The 22,648-nt window shown below is 41.2% G+C and overlaps 1 protein-coding gene across 3 annotated transcripts in view; it reads right to left on the reverse strand.

The window, feature by feature from the left end:
- The window catches only part of PHKB (phosphorylase kinase regulatory subunit beta), a 154,442-nt gene that overhangs the window by 55,469 nt on the left and 76,325 nt on the right, over window positions 1–22,648 (reverse strand). For all 3 annotated transcript variants that reach the window (XM_072117169.1, XM_072117167.1, XM_072117168.1), the window contains 4 exons: window positions 11,577–11,640; window positions 7,471–7,566; window positions 6,306–6,503; window positions 1,367–1,424 (listed from right to left, as the gene is read on the reverse strand). In XM_072117169.1, the coding sequence (XP_071973270.1) occupies window positions 1,367–1,424; window positions 6,306–6,503; window positions 7,471–7,566; window positions 11,577–11,640 (416 nt within the window). The remainder of the gene's footprint in view (window positions 1–1,366; window positions 1,425–6,305; window positions 6,504–7,470; window positions 7,567–11,576; window positions 11,641–22,648) is intronic.

Raw genomic sequence — 22,648 nt, forward strand, 5'->3', positions numbered from 1 at the left:
TCCCGCGATGCAGTACTATTACGTCAAATGTCGGGAAGGGGTTAATGGGTTCCAAAAATTTCACTAACTTTTTGTGACTGGTGTACATGTTGAACTTTCCCATTGCAAATTGTTAACTATATGTTAACTATAGTGCTAGATGTCCTATGCCGAGCTAAAAGAACATCCCAATAAACCATATTCACTGGAAATAAACCATATAAAACTTGCAACATACTAATCTGGACATGAGGGGCAGAAATTGTTACTATTACGGTGCGCGTCGGTAAGAGGTTAAAGGAAATGTGCCATTTGATTTCATGCATTATGAACCAAACATACCTTGAGAATGCTGTAGCTACACGGATGCAGAAACATATCTTGTTGAATCTCTGAGCTGAGTGGTTTTACTGAAAAAACAATTATGATATTGAGTCTCTGTCGCTTCTGTGCCTGGCTTTTTTCAGCAAAACCACTTAACTCAGGGGTTAAACAAAATATGTTTCTGCATCAGTGTAGGTATAGCATTCTCAAGGTAGGTTTGGTTCATAATGCATGAAATCAAATGGTAGATTTCCTTTAATCTCCTTTTAAAGAAGCCCAGGTCTGTGTCCGGCCTAACGGTCCGGTCAACTAATCAAAATCTAAAGTCAAGGTCAAGAACAAGAATTGTTTTTTTTTTAATTGTCGCTGGGACATCTGGATTGCCTAAGTATCAATGACGTTGCCTCTTATGAGTCTCTGTATGATACCAACATCCCTACTTCACAAGTCCCACCTGATGTTAGAAGTTACCACATCTCTTGGATAGGCATAGTTAACTTCCTGAAAATGTATTCTTTCCCAAAGTGCTATATTTATTTTATTTTTGAAATGATCCATATGATTTCCCTACGTTTCCTGTGGAAGGGATGACAAGCTTTGCACTGCACAGCCTTAGGCTGGGGGTCGTCTCAGGGTGTTGAGATCTGTAAATATAATCAGACTGCCAAGGAAACCCACACATCTCTACTCTACTTCAAACAGGCCCTCCCTCTGAAAGCCCCTGTGGTAGCCGAGCCCAAGTAGACGCCATTTTGTGGACCCTTATGGTCATTGTCTAGAGGGAAGCCAATGAAGGCATGAAGCAGTGTTTATATTAAAGTGAAGTATTATCAGGGAAAATACAAATGCAGGAAATAGAAGTTCTGTAAATCTGCACACCAGACATTTTCAACAGTTTTAAGTAATTTTTTATTAGTGATAAACAGTAAACATAATTGCACAGACTGTCATTAGTGTTTAATTGCAATCAGACTGTCTCATTGGCACAAAACAGGATTCTAGCTTTTCCAGCTTGACACATGACAAGGTGAGAATCAATAAATGGCTTTTTATAAAGACTTACCGTCAATGATCATGTACACGAAAAACATTGGAAATTCACACTCAATGCCATCAAACAGCTGGAAGAAATAAGCAACAATGGATGAGTATAAGAGATAAGAACCGTTTTGAAAGATGTGTGGTGAACAGACAGATTGCAGAGGAGATGGCGATCAATGTACTAGTATATTAACCCCTTAGTGACCAAGCGCATTTGCGCCTTGATGACCAAGGTCTATTTTTCAAAACCAGCATGTGTCACTTTATCCGGTTAGAAGTTTAGAAGCCTTTAACACTTAAAGGACACCTGTCATCAGGTCTCTGCCACTAGTACTGTCACCTATACCTGTTGGAGCAGCTCACAAGGATCCCATCCCAGCCTTTATCTAGTTATTTCATACATTATTCATTGTAAAATCATCTATTCTTTATCATGTAAATGAGGCTGGTCACATGGTCAGAGGCAGTGATGTCACCCCTGTTACCCCTCCCCTCTCCTCCCCCTGCTCATGTCTGTATGTAATGTATAATAAAGCATGGCTAATGTGTTTGCTGCATCCTCCTAATATACAGAGACACAGACATCAGCTACACATGAATCTGACATATTCTGCTGTAACATGGCTGCCTGGAGCTGCTGTATCTCTCCTATACACACACACATGGACATACAGGCTGCAGGGGGTGTGGCCACCAGTACCAGGAAGCACATGATTATACAGCCTCACATCATTATACAGGCTGTCAGTCAAGCACTGGGGGTGTGGCTGTGCCTCCCACTCATGAATAGAGTGGACAGCTTGAATATGCTAATGCTTCATTGGACATTTCACAGGTCATTTGCATACAGCTTTAGGACCTCATTGCTTAGGTTTACAGGCATGTAGAGGGACAATGAAGGGATAGAGGCAATGCTCTCTAATGGCAGTTTATGAAAATATATTTAGTTTAGGGGGGTTATTTTGCATGACGGGTTCTCTTTAAAGAGGACCTGTCACCCATAAATTGGGCACTAGGAGCTGCTTACTAGAGTGTAATCAGCTCCTAGTGCTTAAACAAACGCTTAGTGTTCGAGTGGGCAAAGCGCATGGCAGCACCTCTCAGCTGTTACAGCAGAGAGGAGCAACAGGGAGCCTGCTGTGCCGAGCCTTAAAACACCGGAAGGAGAGTATGCAAGTTTATTTTTTTATAGACTTGTATATCAGCCGAGGTGAGGTAAGGAAAAAGGTGCTGAAAAACTCAGTTTATACAAAAGTATATACGGTAGGATTTATTAGGTGTTAATAGATTTTACAACAAATTAATAAAACTTTTGTATAAAAAAAAAAATATGATATTCTCTTCTCTATTGTGTTCTCTTTCCCTTCTATGGTGTATGTGGTTTTATGTGAGTTTTAAATATGTGATGTCTTTGTTGAATCGGTGTGTTGCGGATGTGACACTTTAAGTTCACCTTTACCATATTCTGACTCCAATAACTTTTTCATACTTATGTATAAGGAGTTTGCTAAGGTGTATTTCTTTTCGATGACGAGTAATTTCGTTGTTACCATTTTGGGTACTGTGCAACCTTTAGATGAGTTTTGTGTTAGGGGCTTTTGGGACAATTTTATGTATTTTATTTCTCTTTTTTGTGTGATTTTTTACTTGTTTTTTACATATAAAGCTGAGTGTGTCTGTGTGTATGTCCACTAAAGGAATCTGCACCGTCTCATTTAAAATCACCAAATTTTGCACAGTTGTTGACTGTGACTCATGGAACGTCTTGGACCCACCATATACAGGAGCCATTGTCTACTGCTGCTGCTGTGGCAGAAGAGCAGCCAATCACGGCTCAGCTTCTAACTGCCACAGCAGCAGCAGTAGGTCATTAATATGAGCTCTGAGCTTTGATTGGTTACTATAGGCAATGAGTATAAGACACTTATGTGTGAGGTAAGATGGATAGATGAGGCAGATTTATCATAAATTTATCAGAGACACCAGACAGAAATTTATCAGAGACAGTGGCTGGAATGAGAGTGCCCGAGACAGCGACAGTGGCTGGAATGAGAGTGCCCGAGACAGCGACAGTGGCTGGAATGAGAGTGCCCGAGACAGCGACAGTGCCTGGAATGAGAGTGCCCGAGACAGCGACAGTGCCTGGAATGAGAGTGCCCGAGACAGCGACAGTGGCTGGAATGAGAGTGCCCGAGACAGCGACAGTGCCTGGAATGAGAGTGCCCGAGACAGCGACAGTGCCTGGAATGAGAGTGCCCGAGACAGCGCCTGGAATGAGAGTGCCCGAAACAGCGCCTGGAATGAGAGTGCCCGAGACAGCGACTGGAATGAGAGTGCCCGAGACAGCGACTGGAATGAGAGTGCCCGAGACAGCGACTGGAATGAGAGTGCCCGAGACAGCGACTGGAATGAGAGTGCCCGAGACAGCGACTGGAATGAGAGTGCCCGAGACAGCGACTGGAATGAGAGTGCCCGAGACAGCGACTGGAATGAGAGTGCCCGAGACAGCGACTGGAATGAGAGTGCCCGAGACAGCGACTGGAATGAGAGTGCCCGAGACAGCGACTGGAATGAGAGTGCCCGAGACAGCGACTGGAATGAGAGTGCCCGAGACAGCGACTGGAATGAGAGTGCCCGAGACAGCGACTGGAATGAGAGTGCCCGAGACAGCGACAGTGGCTGGAATGAAAGTGCCCGAGACAGCGACAGTGGCTGGAATGAGAGTGCCCGAGACAGCGACAGCGGCTGGAATGAGAGTGCCCGAGACAGCGACAGTGGCTGGAATGAGAGTGCCCGAGACAGCGACAGTGCATTCACGGGAATGTTCACAATCCCAGCAAATCAGTGTTACTGCTTGTACAGAGATCTAGTGCAGAGCAAGGCAGGGAAGACAGAGCACTGGACAGAGCGCCTGGAATGAGAGTGCCCGAGACAGCGACAGTGCCTGGAATGAGAGTGCCCGAGACAGCGACTGGAATGAGAGTGCCCAAGACAGCGACTGAAATGAGAGTGCCCAAGACAGCGACAGTGGATGGAATGAGAGTGCCCGAGACAGCGACAGTGGCTGGAATGAGAGTGCCCGAGACAGCGACAGCGGCTGGAATGAGAGTGCCCGAGACAGCGACAGTGGCTGGAATGAGAGTGCCCGAGACAGCGACAGTGGCTGGAATGAGAGTGCCCGAGACAGCGACAGTGGCTGGAATGAGAGTGCCCGAGACAGCGACAGTGCCTGGAATGAGAGTGCCCGAGACAGCGACTGGAATGAGAGTGCCCAAGACAGCGACTGAAATGAGAGTGCCCAAGACAGCGACAGTGGATGGAATGAGAGTGCCCGAGACAGCGACAGTGGCTGGAATGAGAGTGCCCGAGACAGCGACAGCGGCTGGAATGAGAGTGCCCGAGACAGCGACAGTGGCTGGAATGAGAGTGCCCGAGACAGCGACAGTGGCTGGAATGAGAGTGCCCGAGACAGCGACAGTGCCTGGAATGAGAGTGCCCGAGACAGCGACAGTGCATTCACGGGAATGTTCACAATCCCAGCAAATCAGTGTTACTGCTTGTACAGAGATCTAGTGCAGAGCAAGGCAGGGAAGACAGAGCACTGGACAGAGCGCCTGGAATGAGAGTGCCCGAGACAGCGACTGGAATGAGAGTGCCCGAGACAGCGACTGGAATGAGAGTGCCCAAGACAGCGACTGAAATGAGAGTGCCCAAGACAGCGACTGAAATGAGAGTGCCCAAGACAGCGACTGAAATGAGAGTGCCCAAGACAGCGACAGTGGATGGAATGAGAGTGTCCGAGACAGAGACAGTGGCTGGAATGAGAGTGCCCGAGACAGCGACAGTGGCTGGAATGAGAGTGCCCGAGACAGCGACAGCGGCTGGAATGAGAGTGCCCGAGACAGCGACAGTGGCTGGAATGAGAGTGCCCGAGACAGCGACAGTGCATTCACGGGAATGTTCACAATCCCAGCAAATCAGTGTTACTGCTTGTACAGAGATCTAGTGCAGAGCAAGGCAGGGAAGACAGAGCACTGGACAGAGCGCCACACGTTCCACAGAGATTAAAGGAGCAGAACGGTCATGCGCGCCCATCTGCTCCATTAGTCTGACAGGGGTCCGTTTTCATGGATTGTGGGGGTCTCAGCATCGAGACCCCCACTAATCAGCAAATTGGGCCCAATCCAGTGGATAGGGCCTACGTTTTGTTCGTGGGAAAACCACCTTAAGGACACATACAGATGGTTTTCTCTTCCTGGCTACAGTTATTTTTCACTGATGCCTTGCTGAACCATTCCTTTTCACACTTCTTTTTGGTGTTCATTGACAACATTGGATCAGTGGAAAAAACTGAATAGGTTATAAATTGACCACTGATCATTGGAAAAAAAAACTGTGTGAAAGTGTGAAAAAGCCCATTGAAATGAATGGTTATGTAATCCATTAGTGATATATCACTGAAGTCAGGAAGAGGAAACCAATCTGTATGTATCCATAAGCCAAAATGGGTTCAGTGAAAAATCACTGATGCTATCTGAAGGTATCTGAACGTGGTCTCTAATTTTAAATCAGTGTTCTTTTACAGTCATCTAATTTTTATTCTGTGCTTTAGAATATATACAATTTATGAAATAAGCATAAAATACTACTATTTTACTCATGTTAAGATATATTCATATAATGACATAATTCACATAATGACCTTGACATTCAGGAAAGAGTTCTCTAATTTTGATTTCCAGCACATACTACGAATACAAAACAGTGAACTATTTTCCTTGATCTAATGGAAATGGGTTTGTGGACTGCTACAATTAGTAGGTATTTTCCACACAGTTCAAGTGCAATTTCCTAAAGTGTATGAATAGGACATAACTAGTCATTCCAATATGCCCACTGTTGTCCAGGAACCTACCTACCAGAGGGGCAAGATACAGGTAGTAGCAGTACACTTTCAATACCTTGATCTCAGCAGGTTTGTAGTACCGGCGGTTTTCATCTTCCAAGGCCGTTCGGTAACCGTCTCTTAGAAAACGCTTAAATCCATATTTTCCTTTCAGCTTTCGAACAATCTTATCCATTGCCTGATGAAACAGGGCATCATCGTCCACTGCAAACGCCGGGTAACTTATGCAGGTGAGAAGGGCAGCGTCTGTGTTCTGAGAATAGCAAAATCATGGTTCATAAAATTTTATTGTGCCAAAAAATTAGAGGGATATTCCCTATAGGATATATGAACTTTATTGAGGGGAGTCATCTCTGGAAAAACAAATCACCTTCTGGGAGATTTGGCTCTTTGCTGGATCACATAAAATTAACAAGGTTTTTTTTATTGATAATCCAATTTTAAAACATCTGCAAATTACTAATATAATTTGTGATAGTTTCCCCATTGCTTTCAGGTTTAGTGCTTACTACTCATTCAGTTACCTAATAAATCTTTTGGTTGTATGGTTACTACAAATGAATCTAGCCAAGATCACCATTTGCAAATCTTTTGTCCTAATATTTTCCTCCAAACAAAGGCCTTAGAGCAGTGATGGCGAACCTATGGCACTGGTGCCAGAGGTGGCATTTAGAGCCCTTTCTGTGAGCACTCAGGCCATCACCAAAGATGACTCCAGGTATCTTCCTGCAGTCCCAGACAGCCCAGGACTTGCTGTGCACAGAGCTATTTTAAAGTGACAGCTCTACCTGGGACTATTTTCTGCTTTATTGGTGTCCTCAGAGCACTGGTATCAATGAAAACTGTGACAGAGAAGGGAGTATAAATCACAAATTAAATTTCTGTGTTGGCACTTTGCGATAAATAAGCGGGTTTTTGTTGTAGTTTGGGCACTCGGTCTCTAAAAGGTTTGCCATCACTGCCTTAGAGGATTGTCCAGACTAGATACAACTGTAACAGCCAGCCAGTTGTGAGACATTAGGTAAAAAAGCTAACATCTATTGACAACATGTAGATATCTAGAGGAACTGTGTCTATTACATTGAAGAACATTTCAGTGCATGATGACTGAGCTTAATTTAGTGGGAAAACCTCTTTAACCAGGAAAAGACATCTACATAACGAAGTGAATCTTAATTTCCTATCCTGTCCAGTGATTAACCTCCATCTCCTGCACTTACATGGGACCGTGACTCTCTGGGCAGCAGGGAGCAGAGCGTCTGTCTGTTGCGGTTATGTGCATCCAGATCCACAAATATGACGGACCAGGAACAGCCCTGTAGAAATGGGAAAAAAAAATCAATTTAAAGTACGGTGTGTACAGAAGTCAATTAGGAAACATCTGACTGTAGTGGCCTCCAATCATTGCTGGGATCAATACAATAGATTCCATTCATGTCTGCTGACAAAATAATAAATTAAACATGTTAATGTGAATTGTTCGTGTGAAAGTTCCTGCCCATCACAGAGTAAGAAGATGCAAATCAGACAAGACTACATTTACAGATTTACTGTGCTGGATTATCATTATATGCATCAGTCCAACTATATAAACGATAAAAATATATAGTAGGCAACAAATTAAAGCCACAAGCTTAGGTGATGGTGCTGCCCAGGTACACAGCGGTTCACCATATATGGTGCCTGCCCAATGTCTGACATTTTCTTCATTAGCAGTAAAGCACCAGCTAATGCTGTGGATTTTGGTAAAGTTTGTTGTCACAGTTACTGTAACATGCTGCAGACGGCTGCTGCACAAAACACACCGTGCCTTAGAATAACTAGCTCTAGCATTCAGATAACAACTTGGACCGCCAAGATTTATATCACATTTAAAGATCATATAGAATAAGCTGGGCCAGCAAAACCCACAAGCAAAGTGGGCAATAGCCCATGCGCCACGCCAATGGTCGTCCAGGTGGTCCTGCTGTACACATATCCATGGCATCTGTGTTAAGAAGATATAGATGCCATTGATATGCAGAGCGGGGCAGACAAGTCCTGTCTGTCTGCTCCGCTCTGTACAGTGTGGAGATTACAGGCGGCGTGTGTGGGGTTTCAATTAAAATAAAATAAAAATACTTACTCCAACAGACGCAATGTTGGAAGGAGCTGAAAACACTGTATTCCACAATTCTACAATTTTTTACCCTGATTATTACATTGCCAGGGAGTAGCCCCTTACTGGTGTGGACAGATTGTCAGCAAAGAGTTAAAAAGCAGATTGAACAGAGTGTGTAAGTCTTCTATAGATTACACTTTATACACCTAATGCCTTCATCCCACCATCACTAAATCATGCTTATCCCAGATCTACCAGTAAGCAGCTTGTAGCAGAGGCGGCTGTGTGACCTTCCCGCAGATCCAATGTAATTCTTAGCACAAATACATATAAGCAGATATAATATATGCGTGTATACACAGGATGTGGTCGTTACAGTCTACACCACCTCACTTATTCCCCAAATACAACTACTGTACTTGAGTACAGGCAGTCCCCGGGTTACATACAAGATAGGGTCTGTAGGTTTGTTCTTAAGTTGAATTTGTATGTAAATCGGAACTGTGTATTTTATCATTGTAATCCCAGCCAGAACTTTTTTGGACTCTGTGACAATTGGATTTTAAAAATGTTGGGGTGTCATAAGAATCAGGATTAACAATAAAGCTTCATTACAGACACCTTTGATAACTATTACAGCTGTTTATTGTAGCCTAGGACTAAAGTACAGTAAATTACCAATATCCAGTGGTCCGTTTGTAACTAGGGGTCGTATGTAAGTCGGGTGTTCTTAAGTAGGGGACCGCCTGTATAAGACACATTTTTCAGCACAAAATATGTGCTGAAAAAAACTAACTCGGCTTATACTACTCGCCTTCCGACACCCCCTCCCCTCTCCCCGACAGGTCCTTTTCTATCCATTGCGGCCCCGGCATTATATTGGGGGCAGGGGCAGGCAGGCTATATACTACAGGGGTAGGCAGGCCATATACTACAGGAGTAGGCAGGCTATATACTACAGGGGCAGGGAGGCTATATACTACAGGGGTTGGCAAGCTATATACTGGGGGGCTGTGACCAATGCATTTGCCACCCTTGGCTTATACTCAAGTGAATAGGCTTTTCCAGTTTATTGTGTTAAAATGAGGGGTCTTGGCTTACACTCGGGTCCGCTTATACTCGAGTATATATGGTAGTTATTTCTAAGGCAGAGGTCACATGCTGCATGTTTTTAGTAAATTTTGAAGAGTAAAAATAGCATCTATAACATCATATGACCTCATAAATACATGCTAATAATACTGCGGCAGAAAGCTCCAAGCAGCGCATGTAATGTGTGAAAATTGTCATTCTGTAATGTCGTTTTAGGGCATTTTCCTCTGTGGAGCTGTGGCCTAATATAGAGAATGAAAACTAATGCTTGGTAACCTTGTATGATGTGTAGCAATTGTTAAGTTTGCTTAAACAGGATGGGAATCACATTTCTTATTTTTAACCCGTTACTGAGTACACTAGGAAAGCTCAGAATGTAACACTACACGTGTCCTTGGATGATGTGTCAAATCTTGTAAACCATTTGTTAAAACAGGTTGGGAAATGTGATTAGACCAGGAATGCTCTCGATGTAGACACTAAACATGTACTTTGCCTACTAATGTCATGTTTTTTGGACTTCATCTGGTCAGTATACCAGACTATGCAGGCCATAATATCCTATGGGAGAAAGATATTAATATTATTTGTTGTTTATATAAAGGAGACCTTGGTGTGCTTTAGTGACCTAACTCTCCATGTAAGGTCATAGATGAAAGAAGGGAGATAGCCACAAGTTACTATGTGCTGGCAATGCTCACTCCATCTCTTACCAACAGAAGGGGGGGGGGGGGGGGGGCTACACAAGAAGCACATTAATACTGGACAATTGTAAAAGTTGGAAGTGTTAAAGGGAGTCTACCACCTATATCAGGTATTACAATAAGTTATAATCTTGGTGAACCAAGAACATGTAATCGCCACCTGAAGCATTAGTATTACCCCTTGCTTCTTACACAACAAATTTCTTGCTTATCTGAGGAAGAGAGGAGTGTGGTCCAGGTAGAAATAGTAGTGTCCTGGAAGCACCAACTGCCTGATTTGCATACAGATTTAAATGGAAATTTCTCTGAAACACGTAATAAAGGAATTTTTGAAAAACAGGTGCATCTCTCCAAAACACGTTGCCAACATATTACACTGCTCAAAAAAATAAAGGGAACACTTAAAACAATGAACACAATGTAACTCCAAGTCAATCACACTTCTGTGAAATTGAGATGTCCATTAATGAATGAACACGGATTGAGAATCATTTCTCCTGTTGTTTTAGGAATTATTTTGCTTTTACTCGGTTTTGTTCACTTTTGCATTGTGCTCAATCATAGAGGTAGAATGAAGCAGTATCTACAACCCAGACAAGTTGTTCAGATGGTGCAACTCATCGAAGATGTCACAGCAAAGTGGGCTGTGGATAGAAGGTTAGTTGAAGAAGAAGTGTCCACAGCACAAAGCAGATACCAGGAAACAGTCCAGTAAACCAGGAGAAGTGGAAGGGGCAGTAGGAGGGCAACAATCCAGCAGCAGGACCGCTAACTCTTCCTTTGTGCAGGAAGAATAAGGAGGAGCAGTGTCAGCCTCCAAAAGCCAAAAATATCCATGTGTCTACCACAGACTGTCCAGTAGTTGACTGATGCTGCCTCATCAAGAGCATGCCCAGAAATCGTAGGGGGGGTCATACATACACACTACTTAGCATTATTTTTTTGTCTTGAGGTATATTTTGGAGAATCATCCCAAATTCCTATTTTCATTGATCATTTTTATGCTTTATGGCTTAACACATACCACTATGTAATATAAAACAAATTATATATTTTATTCATTGAGATCTAGGATGTGTTATTTTACTGTTTAATGGTTGGGGAGATTGTAGACTTCCTAAATGATTCTTTAAATTAATTGCTAGGACAATTATATGATATAAGGGGATGGGAGACCTATGTGCGGATGCTAATGTTGCATGTGAAAAGGGCAATGTAATTAAGTGAAGAAAAGAAGGGAGACAAGTTAGACGTCACCAGTAGCACAGAACGCGTCATGGGCAGATTTTCTGGGTTTTGTGGCTAGATGTAACTTATTGGCTCATGTGATGCTGTTAGCAAATGCCAGGATAAGCTATACACGATAACTAAGCATGAAAGTCCCCAGCAAAGATAATCTGCTGACCACCTTGGCTGTAAGAAAACATACCTGGTTTCCAAAGAGGTTGAATCCATCAATTGCTTCAAGAGCGGCTTTAGCCAATCCGACTGAGCTGCAAGTAAGAGAAAGACCACGTTAATAAGATAAAGGGTAAAAGTAGTCAGCATGGTCCATTTCACTTCATAGAAGAGGATGTAAGTGGTCAAATGATGTTTACAAGTTACAAATATATCAACATTTGCTGGCAGGGTCAAAATGCATAACTTATCAGACAATGAAAAAGGCATCATCAGCTATTACGCCAAAGGTGGCAATCTTTAAAAAATTGCAGCATTTGTGAACGTTTTGCAGGCTGCTGTGGCTGATGTGTGCTATGAGTGGATAAATGGAACAATTTGGAAGCTATGGAATTGGAAGCTATGGGGTATCTGCCATCAATGCAAGAGGTGAACATCAGCCAAATATCATGCCATCCATGGAGCAATCCATCTTCCAGAGGCTTTCAAATGTGTGTCCAAAACAGCCCTGTTGCATAATAGGTTCCAGGGCCATCAGCTGGTGACCTAACCCATGGTTAAGACGTTACATAACGGCTATAATTTGCAGTTGCAACAACGACAAGACAATCATGACATCACATGACCAGAGACAAATTGAAGATTCCTGTAGTGACATGAAGCAGACACTGATAAATGTTAGCAATTTATGCAGAAAGTATATTGAAAAATTGTATACGTTTTTAATTATACCAATGTTCTCCATGGTACTTTGTTGTCTCTTAAACAAGGCTTAGATGTTCAGCCTTAGGTAACAGGAATAACAGTGCCAGGCGTTGGGTTATGTCACAGTCAGGTTGAAGTGACATTCTGTCCACTTGATACTTTCTTGCAGAGTCTCAGGAGATGAATGTGGTAAAGGATGAAGTGCTCCTGTTAGCAAGTGTGTAATTTGTATGAAGGCTATAATGCAGCTGTCTGACAAGCAAGCCGTGATCTCCTAACAACGTGCCAAGTACAATAACACCTCCCCAGCATGGGTGGCGATTTATCCACATGGCGCAATCCAATAGATGGTAGATAAGTAAGCCAAAAACATTGTATGATGAAACGTTCTCTGTCTTTCTAGAATAATTCATTTCAGCTCCTTAATTTACAAGTTATCCATCTCTATTTTTTTACATTCAGTGGCTGATTGGTTTACACTCAATACAATTGTATAAACTTATAAATCTTTCTTTGTAAACTAAGCAGGTTGTACCACAGACTTAAATTGTAACTAAAATTGAAGAATTTCATGTACAGATGGCTGTGCAGATGATGTGTTGCTTAAGTGTGATAGATACAAAGCGGAGAACACAGCTACACATGGAAGGATGACAGAAGCACATATGTAGCACTATCATTAAAGAGTCTCAGTGATTAGGGATCTTTTATAATGCAGGGTCTTAGACTCCAACTGAAGGAGACGGAGCCTCCGAAACTTTGCAAAGGCTGCTATTGCCTCGGTTAACTCATGCCCTGCTGCAGTGTGGAAAGCTAAAAGAATGCAACATTCTTCATAAGGACTGAAGCAAAGTAACTGGATTAAGAAAGAGCACCATATGCAGACTCAAAAGACTCCCTCAGAATGTACTGTTTAGGAGACTAGGTTGGGTAACATCAAAAGACAACCTTTGAGTTTACAGTTACAGTACATATAGGATAAAGCAACAAAGGAGGTAAGCCTGACATTTGATAGTTGGAGTCACAAAGCAAAACTGGGGTCATGTACATGGGTCCAGCAGATCTCTGTGTAAGAGTCATCAAGACACAGGATGAATTCTTAATGCATACAAAATTTCAACATACGGTGGAAAGTAACAATACTATTCTGTGTCAATACAAAATGGCCATAGAGCATCAATAAGAATAGAATCAAATAATCCACAGAGTGCCAATTGTGTTATAAATACTATAAAATTTACTACTCAATTTACTACTAGTAAAAAACCACTAACGGTTGTAATGTAAGTAGGGTTTGGGTGGTGAAGTTTATGTTGTCCATATTAAAATATGTAGTATAAGCCTAGTTTTTCCAACCCAAAAAAATGTTCGGCTTATACTTGAGTATATATGGTAAGTCAGAAACGATAATAATATATATTATGGGGTTGGTACCCTATTTGGGCACCGAGCGCACAACTGATAGTATGACATCCATGTTCTTACTTGCGATAATAAATGTCATGATCAAACTTTACAGACTCCTCAGTGGCAAATCTGTCACGTAAGGTGATACGAAAGGGATAGCTCAAAGAGTAGTGTCTAAACAAGATGCTTAAAAATTCCATACACAACCATATCCAATCAGAATGGTAAGTGTGTGGTGGCGGCAGCGATGAGGAATTCATCCTGTATACAGGGCTGCGGAAGCCACCAGTTATAAGACGATAAATCATTAATGTGTCAACATTGGGTTTTAATTTTAATAAATAATCCCCTGGCGCTGCTGGAATAGTGATGAGGATAATAATAATGTGTGTTATGTAGGTTCTGAGTGGACTGAAGAAGATTAATATTCTGCTCGGAAGCTTCTGTTTGCTGAGGAGAACGTCTTGCAGATACAACTCACTTTCAGCAATGTGCTGTGGGTGCTAGTGGTGGCGGGAATGTCCATCTCTACTGTCACAAGAGCAGATAATCTCACATACCTGTCAAATAAGCATCAAAGCAATAATAGGAGACCGGGCAACCAATAACTAGCCACATCCTTACTCAAATCATATGAACAAGTACATCACTCTCTGTGTATGCATATGTACTGTTTAAAAGTCTAGGAAGCTTAGGGTACTATCAAAAGGCAACTGCAGGTATGCCAAACCCAAAAGAGGAAAAAACAAAAAACAAACCACACTGTGTGCTGGCCCGATTTCACAGACTGACCACAGTGCAGAGGATGGGAAGCTGAGCATCATAGTGCTATATAACACAATCCCTTCATGATGACAGTTTGGACCTGTTGTTTAGAAGAGAAGAAGGAAATCCCTCCATCATATATTGCTATAATGCATGGTTTCCCTGCACTGTGGTCCGACCATAAAAATCCAGCCTTAGAATTTATGGTTATAGTTCCTGTAGGATATGGCATCAAAGTTGACATTTGTTGAAATTGTGCTGCAGACACATACCATGTCAATAAATCCTATATATATGGAACACGTAGATTTCTGTAGAACAATGACCACACAGGATGAATTCTTTCAGGTAAAAGGATTTGTATTTTTTCTTGAAGACAGATCACAGACCACCCCTTTAAACGATTTCACATTGACAAGTTTGTGGGGTTCATTTGCAACAAATCTCGCTTTCATAGTTGCAATAATATTGGAGACATGAATGGGATCTGTGTGCGATTCCATTGACACCAGGAAGAGTAATAATTCTGCCAGCCCCAGAGGAGAGCACCCATTACTTTATTCAGTTTTGCTTTCATAGGTACAGCTGCTCCATTAATACAAATGACAGCAGTAGCAATGTTCTCCGTTTACCTGGGACTGCGCCGAGCAAGTGTCAGCAGAAAGCCAGCATCAATTAATAAGCTGAAGCGCTCTATCCCATGTCCTATTTATTATCTCCACACTGCTCACTATTCAACTTCCAGCTTAAGAAAATAAAATAGAACAGACCCCATATTTCTTGTAGCTTTAAATAGCAGGCAGCATATACGACAGATGTAGTGTTTCATTTACTAGAATGCTGCAGTATTAATAGATCTGCAGGTAGCAGGAAATGGGGGAGTGATTAGAGCCGCTCTATGCTCCATGTAACATGAAGTGGTATATATATATATATATATCTCCAGAATATTGAGTGCAGTGAAGCAGGAAAGGCACAATAATAATGGGACGTTGGTGACGTTGTGTAGCTACCTGCTACAGCGCCTCCTTGGTTGATCTACCATTGGTCTCCATACCAAATTAATAACATCAAGAGAAACAGGGCATGTTTAATGTATATAACGGCAGCAGTCTGTGCCCCCTACCAACATGTTGCTGTTCCCCATACTCAACAGCATTCTATGGTCACCTCGCAACATCCTGCTCCATGCTGTTGGCTTCTAGGTCCTAAGGCCTGCATCAGCTGCTGATATTTAAAGGGCCAGCACACACAACTTTAATCAGTGCACACCAATGGGGGGGTACCTGGGCGTTAAGATTCTTTGGATCATAGCAAAGGTGTATTCATATTTTTACATTTTCTGTGCTTCACAGTGGCTCCATACTTTAACTTTGATTATGGTTTTCTTTTTTGATCTGTTGATTACCTCGGCTTGATCTGTATCTAGTACTATATTCTAAGGTATTGAATTGTGATATTTTTTATTTTTAATAAAACTTACTAGTATACCAAGTAAAAACAAAGATTCACTTCGCTTAATTAATATTCCATAAATTCCAATAAAATACAGATTCTAATAATAAACTACTATACAGTTCCAATACAGAATCCAAATACAGGCGGTCCCCTACTTAAGGACACCCGACTTACAGACAACCCATAGTTACAGACAGACCCCTCTGCCCACTGTGAACTCTGGTGAAGCTCTCTGGATGCTTTAAAATAGTCCCAGACTGCAATAATCATCTTAAAATTGTCTGCAATGAAGCTTTATTGATAATTCTTGGTCCTATTACAGCAAAAAAATTTGAAACTCCAATTGTCACTGGGGCAAAAAAAAAAATTGTCGGGAACTACAATGATAAAATATACAGTTTCGACTTACATACAAATTCAACTTAAGAACAAACCTACAGTCCCTATCTTGTATGTAACCCGGGGACTGCCTGTACACAATTATCAATTAAATGATCAAAAGAGTGTGCATTGGAAGATAGGTCCGCATTCAGACCTCTTGGGATCAAAGTCTGAAAATCATATACAGGCAGTCCCCGGGTTACATACAAGATAGGGTCGGTAGGTTTGTTCTTAAGTTGAATTTGTATGCAAGTCGGAACTGTATATTTTATCATTGTAATCCCAGCCAGAGCTTTTTTGGTCTCTGTGACAATTGGATTTTAAAAATGTTGGGTTGTCATAAGAATCGATATTAACACTAAAGCTTCATTACAGACACATTTGATAACTGTTCTAACTGTTTATTGTAGCCTAGGACTGAAGTACAATAAATTACCAATATCCAGAGGTCCGTTTGTAACTATGGGTCGTATGTAAGTCGAGTGTTCTTAAGTAGGGGACCACCTGTATTGTTTTAGATTCCTCCCTTGACATTTTCACAATATAATTTCCTCCGCTCCAATCTTTTTTTGATTTTTTTTTAATAGCAAGGAATTTAAATGTCTTTTTTATGGTGTTTTTTTAAAGTGTTCAGACAAACAGTGTTTTTCAAATCGGTTTTCTATGTTTCGTATATGTTCCATGATTCTTGTCTTAAAGGAGTCTACATGTCCTACCTACATATTACTTATTACATAAACATTCAATGATATATTACAGAGTGACAGGTTAATGTTTCTTTGAGTTCCAATTGGAATTTGTTCGTTATTGATTGCACCATCGTTGTTCTCCTAGGGAATCTTGTATTTTTACATGAACCTCATCTACCACATCTGAAAAAGCCAGGTATTTCGATCCAAGAGGAGAAGGACAACCCCTTTTGTATCTTTGTTTTGCATGTGGGAGCAATTTTGTTATTATGGTTAGATGCTCTGCTATACAGTCATGGCCATAAGTTGAGAATGATACAAATGTTAATTTTTACAAAGTCTACTGCATCAGGTTTTATTATGGCCATTTGCATATACTTCAGAAAGTTATAAAGAGTGATCAGCTTAACAGCAATTAATTGCAAAGTCAATATTTGCCTACAAAATTAACTTTTTCCCCCAAAACACATTTCAACTTCATTGCCGGCCTGCCTTAAAAGGAGCAGCTAACATTGTTTCAGTGATTGCTCCATTAACACAGGTGTGGGTGTTGATGAGGACAGGGCTGGAGATCAATCTGTCATGATAAAGTAAGAATCACACCACTGGACACTTTAACACCTTAGGGTGAAGACACACATGGCGTTTTTGGGCCGTTTTTACTAAGTGCGTTTTCAGATCGTTAAAAACGCATGCGTTAAAAACGCATCCGTTTTTTAAAAACGCATGCGTTTTTGAAAACGCATGCGTTTTTGTCCGTTTTTCCGAAATTGCGCAATGAAAAACGGACAAAAACGCACGCGTTTTCAAAAAACGCATGCGTTTTTAAAAAACGGATGCGTTTTTTAACGCATGCGTTTTTAACGATCTGAAAACGCACTTAGTAAAAACGGCCCAAAAACGCCATGTGTGTCTTCACCCTTAGCGCTCTGCGCCGTAGCTGTACTGCGCTGAGTCCCGCGATTAGCGCTCAGCGCAGTACAGCTACGGCGCAGAGACGATGCCGGTTCAGCGCTGTATAGCAGCCGAACCGGCATCGCTAGCCGCGGGATTTCAGCGGTAATCTACCGCTGACATCCCCGGCTAACACCCGCGGTCGGAGTGGGCTCCGATCGCGGGTGTTTAACCCGTTAAATGCCGCGGTCAACGCGACCGCGGCTTTTAATATGCCTTCTGGGGGTCTTTACCCCACGATCGCCCCCCCCCCGCACCGTTTTCGGGGGGGGGGGGCGATCGCTGTTTTGGCTCCTCTGGGGTCCGATCGGGACCCCAGAGAAGCCTGGAGGGTTTACCTTTAAGATGGCGTCTGTGACGTCATCTTAAAGGCAAAGTGTCAGCCTATGCATCTGCATAGGCTGGCACTGATAATACCCTGCAATACATTAGTATTGCAGAGTATTATCAAGAACAAGCAATCAGATGATTGCTTGTTCATATCCCATGGTGGATCATGTAAAAAATGTACAAAATAATGTTTTTCAATAAAAAATTACTTTATAAATCACTAAAAATGCCCATAAGCCCCAAAACATATAAAGAGACATATAACGCTCAAAAAAGTCTAAATCATAACACAAACCCCACATATATAGTATCACCGCGTCCGTAACAATCCATAGAATAAAACTAAATAACTATTGAACCCATATGATGAACGCCGTAAAAAAAAACGTCAAAAACCCGCCAAAAATTATGATTTTTACCTATTATATCCCACTAAAAATGCAATAAAAAGTGATCAACAAAACATATGTACTCCAGAATGATATTGTTGCAAAGAACAACATGTCCCGCAAAAAACAAGCCATCAACCAGCTCTGTAGCCAAAAACGTAACAATGTTATGCCACTTGGAAGACGGCGATGCAAAAATGATAGATTTTTCCCCACATTAGGGTTTTATTTGGCAAATTTGGTAAAACATAAGAAAAAATGTTCATGTCTGGTATCCCCGTAATCGTATCGACCCATAGAATAAAGATAACAGGATTATTAGGAAATACGGTGAACACGGAAAAAAAAAAAGTAAAAAATCCAGTACAGAATTGATGCTTTTCTACTCATGACCTCAAAAAAAGTTCCAAAATTTTCAACAATAGGTGATACCAACCCCAAAATGGTAACACTGGAAAAAGCATCTCGTCCCGCAAAAAAAATGCCGTCACATGGCCCAAATAACGGAAAAGCGAAAATTTTATAGCCTTCAAAAGGGGGCAACCAGAAAACTAAAATCCTGGCAGCTGCAGGGTGCTCCTTCCCTTCTGCGCCTCGCTGTGCCCCCATAACACAATTAACGGCCACGTGTGGGGGGTCGCTGCACTCAGGAGAAATTGTAGAACAAATTTTATGGTGAGTTTTCTCTTTTTATCTTTTGGAAATGTGTAAATTTTAGGGCTAAATGAATGTATAACCGACAAAATTTGATAAATTTGAAATTTCTAAATTTCACCGCCATTTTGATTCAATTACTATGAAGATCTCAAGGGGTTAACAATCTTTGTAAAATCTGCTTCTGATAGTTTGAGGGGTGCAGATTTGAAAATGGGTTGGTTATATAGGGGGGTTTGTTGCTAAATATGTAAAATTTGATTTCAAACAGTATTTATCCCCAAAATAGTCAATTCCGAAAATACGGAAAATCGCTATTCGATTTGTAGGCCGCGTGACGTCAAAATAAATTATCCAAACATTTCAAAAATTATGAAAATGTAAAGTAGACAAATGGGAAATGTTATTCTGCAAGTTATTTAGGTGGTAAATCTATCTGCCTGAAAACGCGGTGATTTAGAATTTCGAAAATGGCAAATTTTTCTAAAAATTCATCATTTTTTTCTTTTTTGTAAATAAACGCAAAACTTATCAGCCAAAATTTACCACTAAAATGAAGTACAACATGTGGGGAAAAAACAATCTCAGAATCGCTTTGATAAGTAACAGTGTTCAAAAGTTATTACCACAGGAAGAGACACTGGTCAAATTTAAAAAAAAAGTTGCGAGCCTTAACCTGCAAACAGGCTGCGTCCTTAAGGGGTTAAAAGGAGGCTGGTGCTTGGCATCATTGTTTCTCTTCTGTTATTCATGGTTATCTCTAAAGAAACGTGCAGTCATCATTGCACTGCACAAAATTGGCCTAACAGGGAAGAGTATCGCAGCTAGAAAGACTGCACTGAAGAAGGGTCAACACTGCAAATATTGACTTGCTGCATTAACGCATTCTAACTGTCAATAAAAGCTTTCTATGGGAGAGATCATTGGAGCTCTCGGCAGCATTTCCTGCCTGCTGGGTGTTCCAATGATTAATATAGAGACGGCAGTGGAGACGGTGTGCGTGCCCTCTCTGGCTCGCGTGCTATAGGTTCGCCACCACTGTTATAGAAGGTCAGAATGGTTGATTTTTTTCTGATAATTTTATCATCTTTTATGAAATACCAATATATATGAAAGGATTACAAAAAAATTTGAGGCCATTTATGAAAGAATGATCTTTGCTTTCTGTATATGGCTGGGGTTTTCTCTAAAAAAAAAAATCTTCTCTTATTACATTTCTGGCTTTGTTTTGTGAACTACGGAGAATATGTTCCGGATAGTTTTTTTTCTTTAAATTTTTTTGTTAATTCTTCTGCTTCAATATCAATTTTTTCTAAGTTTGTCTTCTTAACTGACTAAATGGTGTATTTAGCAGCCATCTTGGCAAGTGGCAGCTTGTATTTAGGATATAAACTATTTTTTGATGTGGGTTTGTAGAATGTGTTGCATTCCAAGTGATCGTTTGTCACTCTAATCTCCAAGTCTAGAAATTCTATTTCTACCTTACTTATGTGTGGGGTAAAGGATAAAGTGTAAGATTTTTCATTGATTGTACACAAAAAGGATTCTAAACTATCCACCGAGCCTATCCATACATACAGTATGTCATCTATGTAACAGTGCCACTGCACCTGGTCTGCTCCAAGAAAAGAGCTGATGAAAATTTGCTCCCAAAATGTCATAAAAAGATTGCCGGAACTTGACGCTAACTTGGTGGCTTTGGCGGTACCCTTCTTCTGATGATAAAATTTATCTTCAAAGAAAAAATAATTATTTGTCAATATGAATTCTATATTCAAAATAATGAATTCGATCTGTTCTTGATGCAATTTATTTTCTTTTTCTAAAAAATGTTGCAATGCTTGTATTCCTTGTTGATGTTCAATATTTGTGTATAAGGAGCTTACATCTTTGTATCCCAATATCCAGTGTCGTTCCCATTTTAATAATAATTGAATGACTTGTGTCAGAACGTATCACACATTTCTATACTCCATTTATAAATGTTATTTATCTGACCTTTAAAGTAAACTGCCGCATGATAAAGGCCTTGATGGATACCAGGTCCGATCTTGTGTAAAAACCTGCGATTGTAAATTTGTGGGTTTTTTAAAAAGTACAGTGTCATGGGGCAGGAAGCCCTATGCCCGCCCACTGCACCAGCAGCTGCACCCCTCCACACCCAATTGGTGTGGAGACGGCAAAGTCGTGATAATAATTGCAAATTCAGCATAACAAAGAACAGAATAATGCACAGCTGCTGCAGCATCTCAGAATGTACACCTAAATAACATACACAGCAACAGAACATAATAATTACTCTTATGTCCATTGTCCTAGGAATACATGGTGGATCCGCCCCTCACGAGTGTGGCTCCATCCACTCATCTACAAAGTTCCCCCTCCATTGCCTGCACAGCTAGGGTAAGCAGGAGTCGTTTACAACTCCCTATACTGTATAGAACTTAGTAATGTTACTGATCATGCGTCAGGTGTGGAGACAGGCAGGATTGTGGGGGCTATCGTCCCAGGTGCCCTCCCTATAGTCCAGCCCTGGGCAGGATGATAGATGGTTATGCTTGATTCCTGGATACACAGTCTCTGAGATTCAGTGCGTAAAGCTGTTGTCTATTCAGGATAGGTTTTTTTTTACAAAAGTTTCTCGGCTTCATGTTGTGACATTAAAATCTTGTCTAACAGTTTTCAACAAACTGACTCAGTGGCTAATGAAGCAGAAATGACATATAAATGTATTATATGCGGCTCCCGGTGATGGCGATGAGATGTTCCGTTGTAATCAGAAAACAGATACAGCTCTGCCATAAAGTGACTATTACAAGTCATTCAGTCTCATTACATCAAAGCCACTACTCTAAGGCCTGCAACTGCCATCCAGACAGATCGTCAACAACCCAAAGAAGCTTTCTCTGCATTTCACATCTATGTTCACGTGAAAATGTATTCCTATATTTAAGGGGCTTGGTGGTGATCACCTGTAACATCAGATGTTCTACTTCATTCACAATTTAAAGGACATCTATCATGAGATATACTGAGGGTAGGTTCCTAGAATGTATTTATTCATAGAGATGTCTTCTATCTTGTGTTTTTATTAAATCCTGGAACAGGCGATTTTCCTAAAAAAAAGACAGTAATAAAATATGTAAATGGATTATGTCATCTGAGCGCCTCCTGGCTTCGATAACTTATTTACACCCCCATTATTGTTAGTACAGCCGGGTCCCACCTTGTGATCACTCAGACTGCTAGTAACGTCAGCCGATAGTCTGAATGATCACAAGTCGGGACATGGCTGATATACATATTATATATTAGAAATCGCCTGTTCCAGGATTTAATAAAAACACTTGTGTCTGCACAAACGTTTAGAA

Source organism: Engystomops pustulosus, chromosome 7, assembly GCF_040894005.1.
Source record: "Engystomops pustulosus chromosome 7, aEngPut4.maternal, whole genome shotgun sequence".
NCBI classification, from domain to species: domain Eukaryota; kingdom Metazoa; phylum Chordata; class Amphibia; order Anura; family Leptodactylidae; genus Engystomops; species Engystomops pustulosus.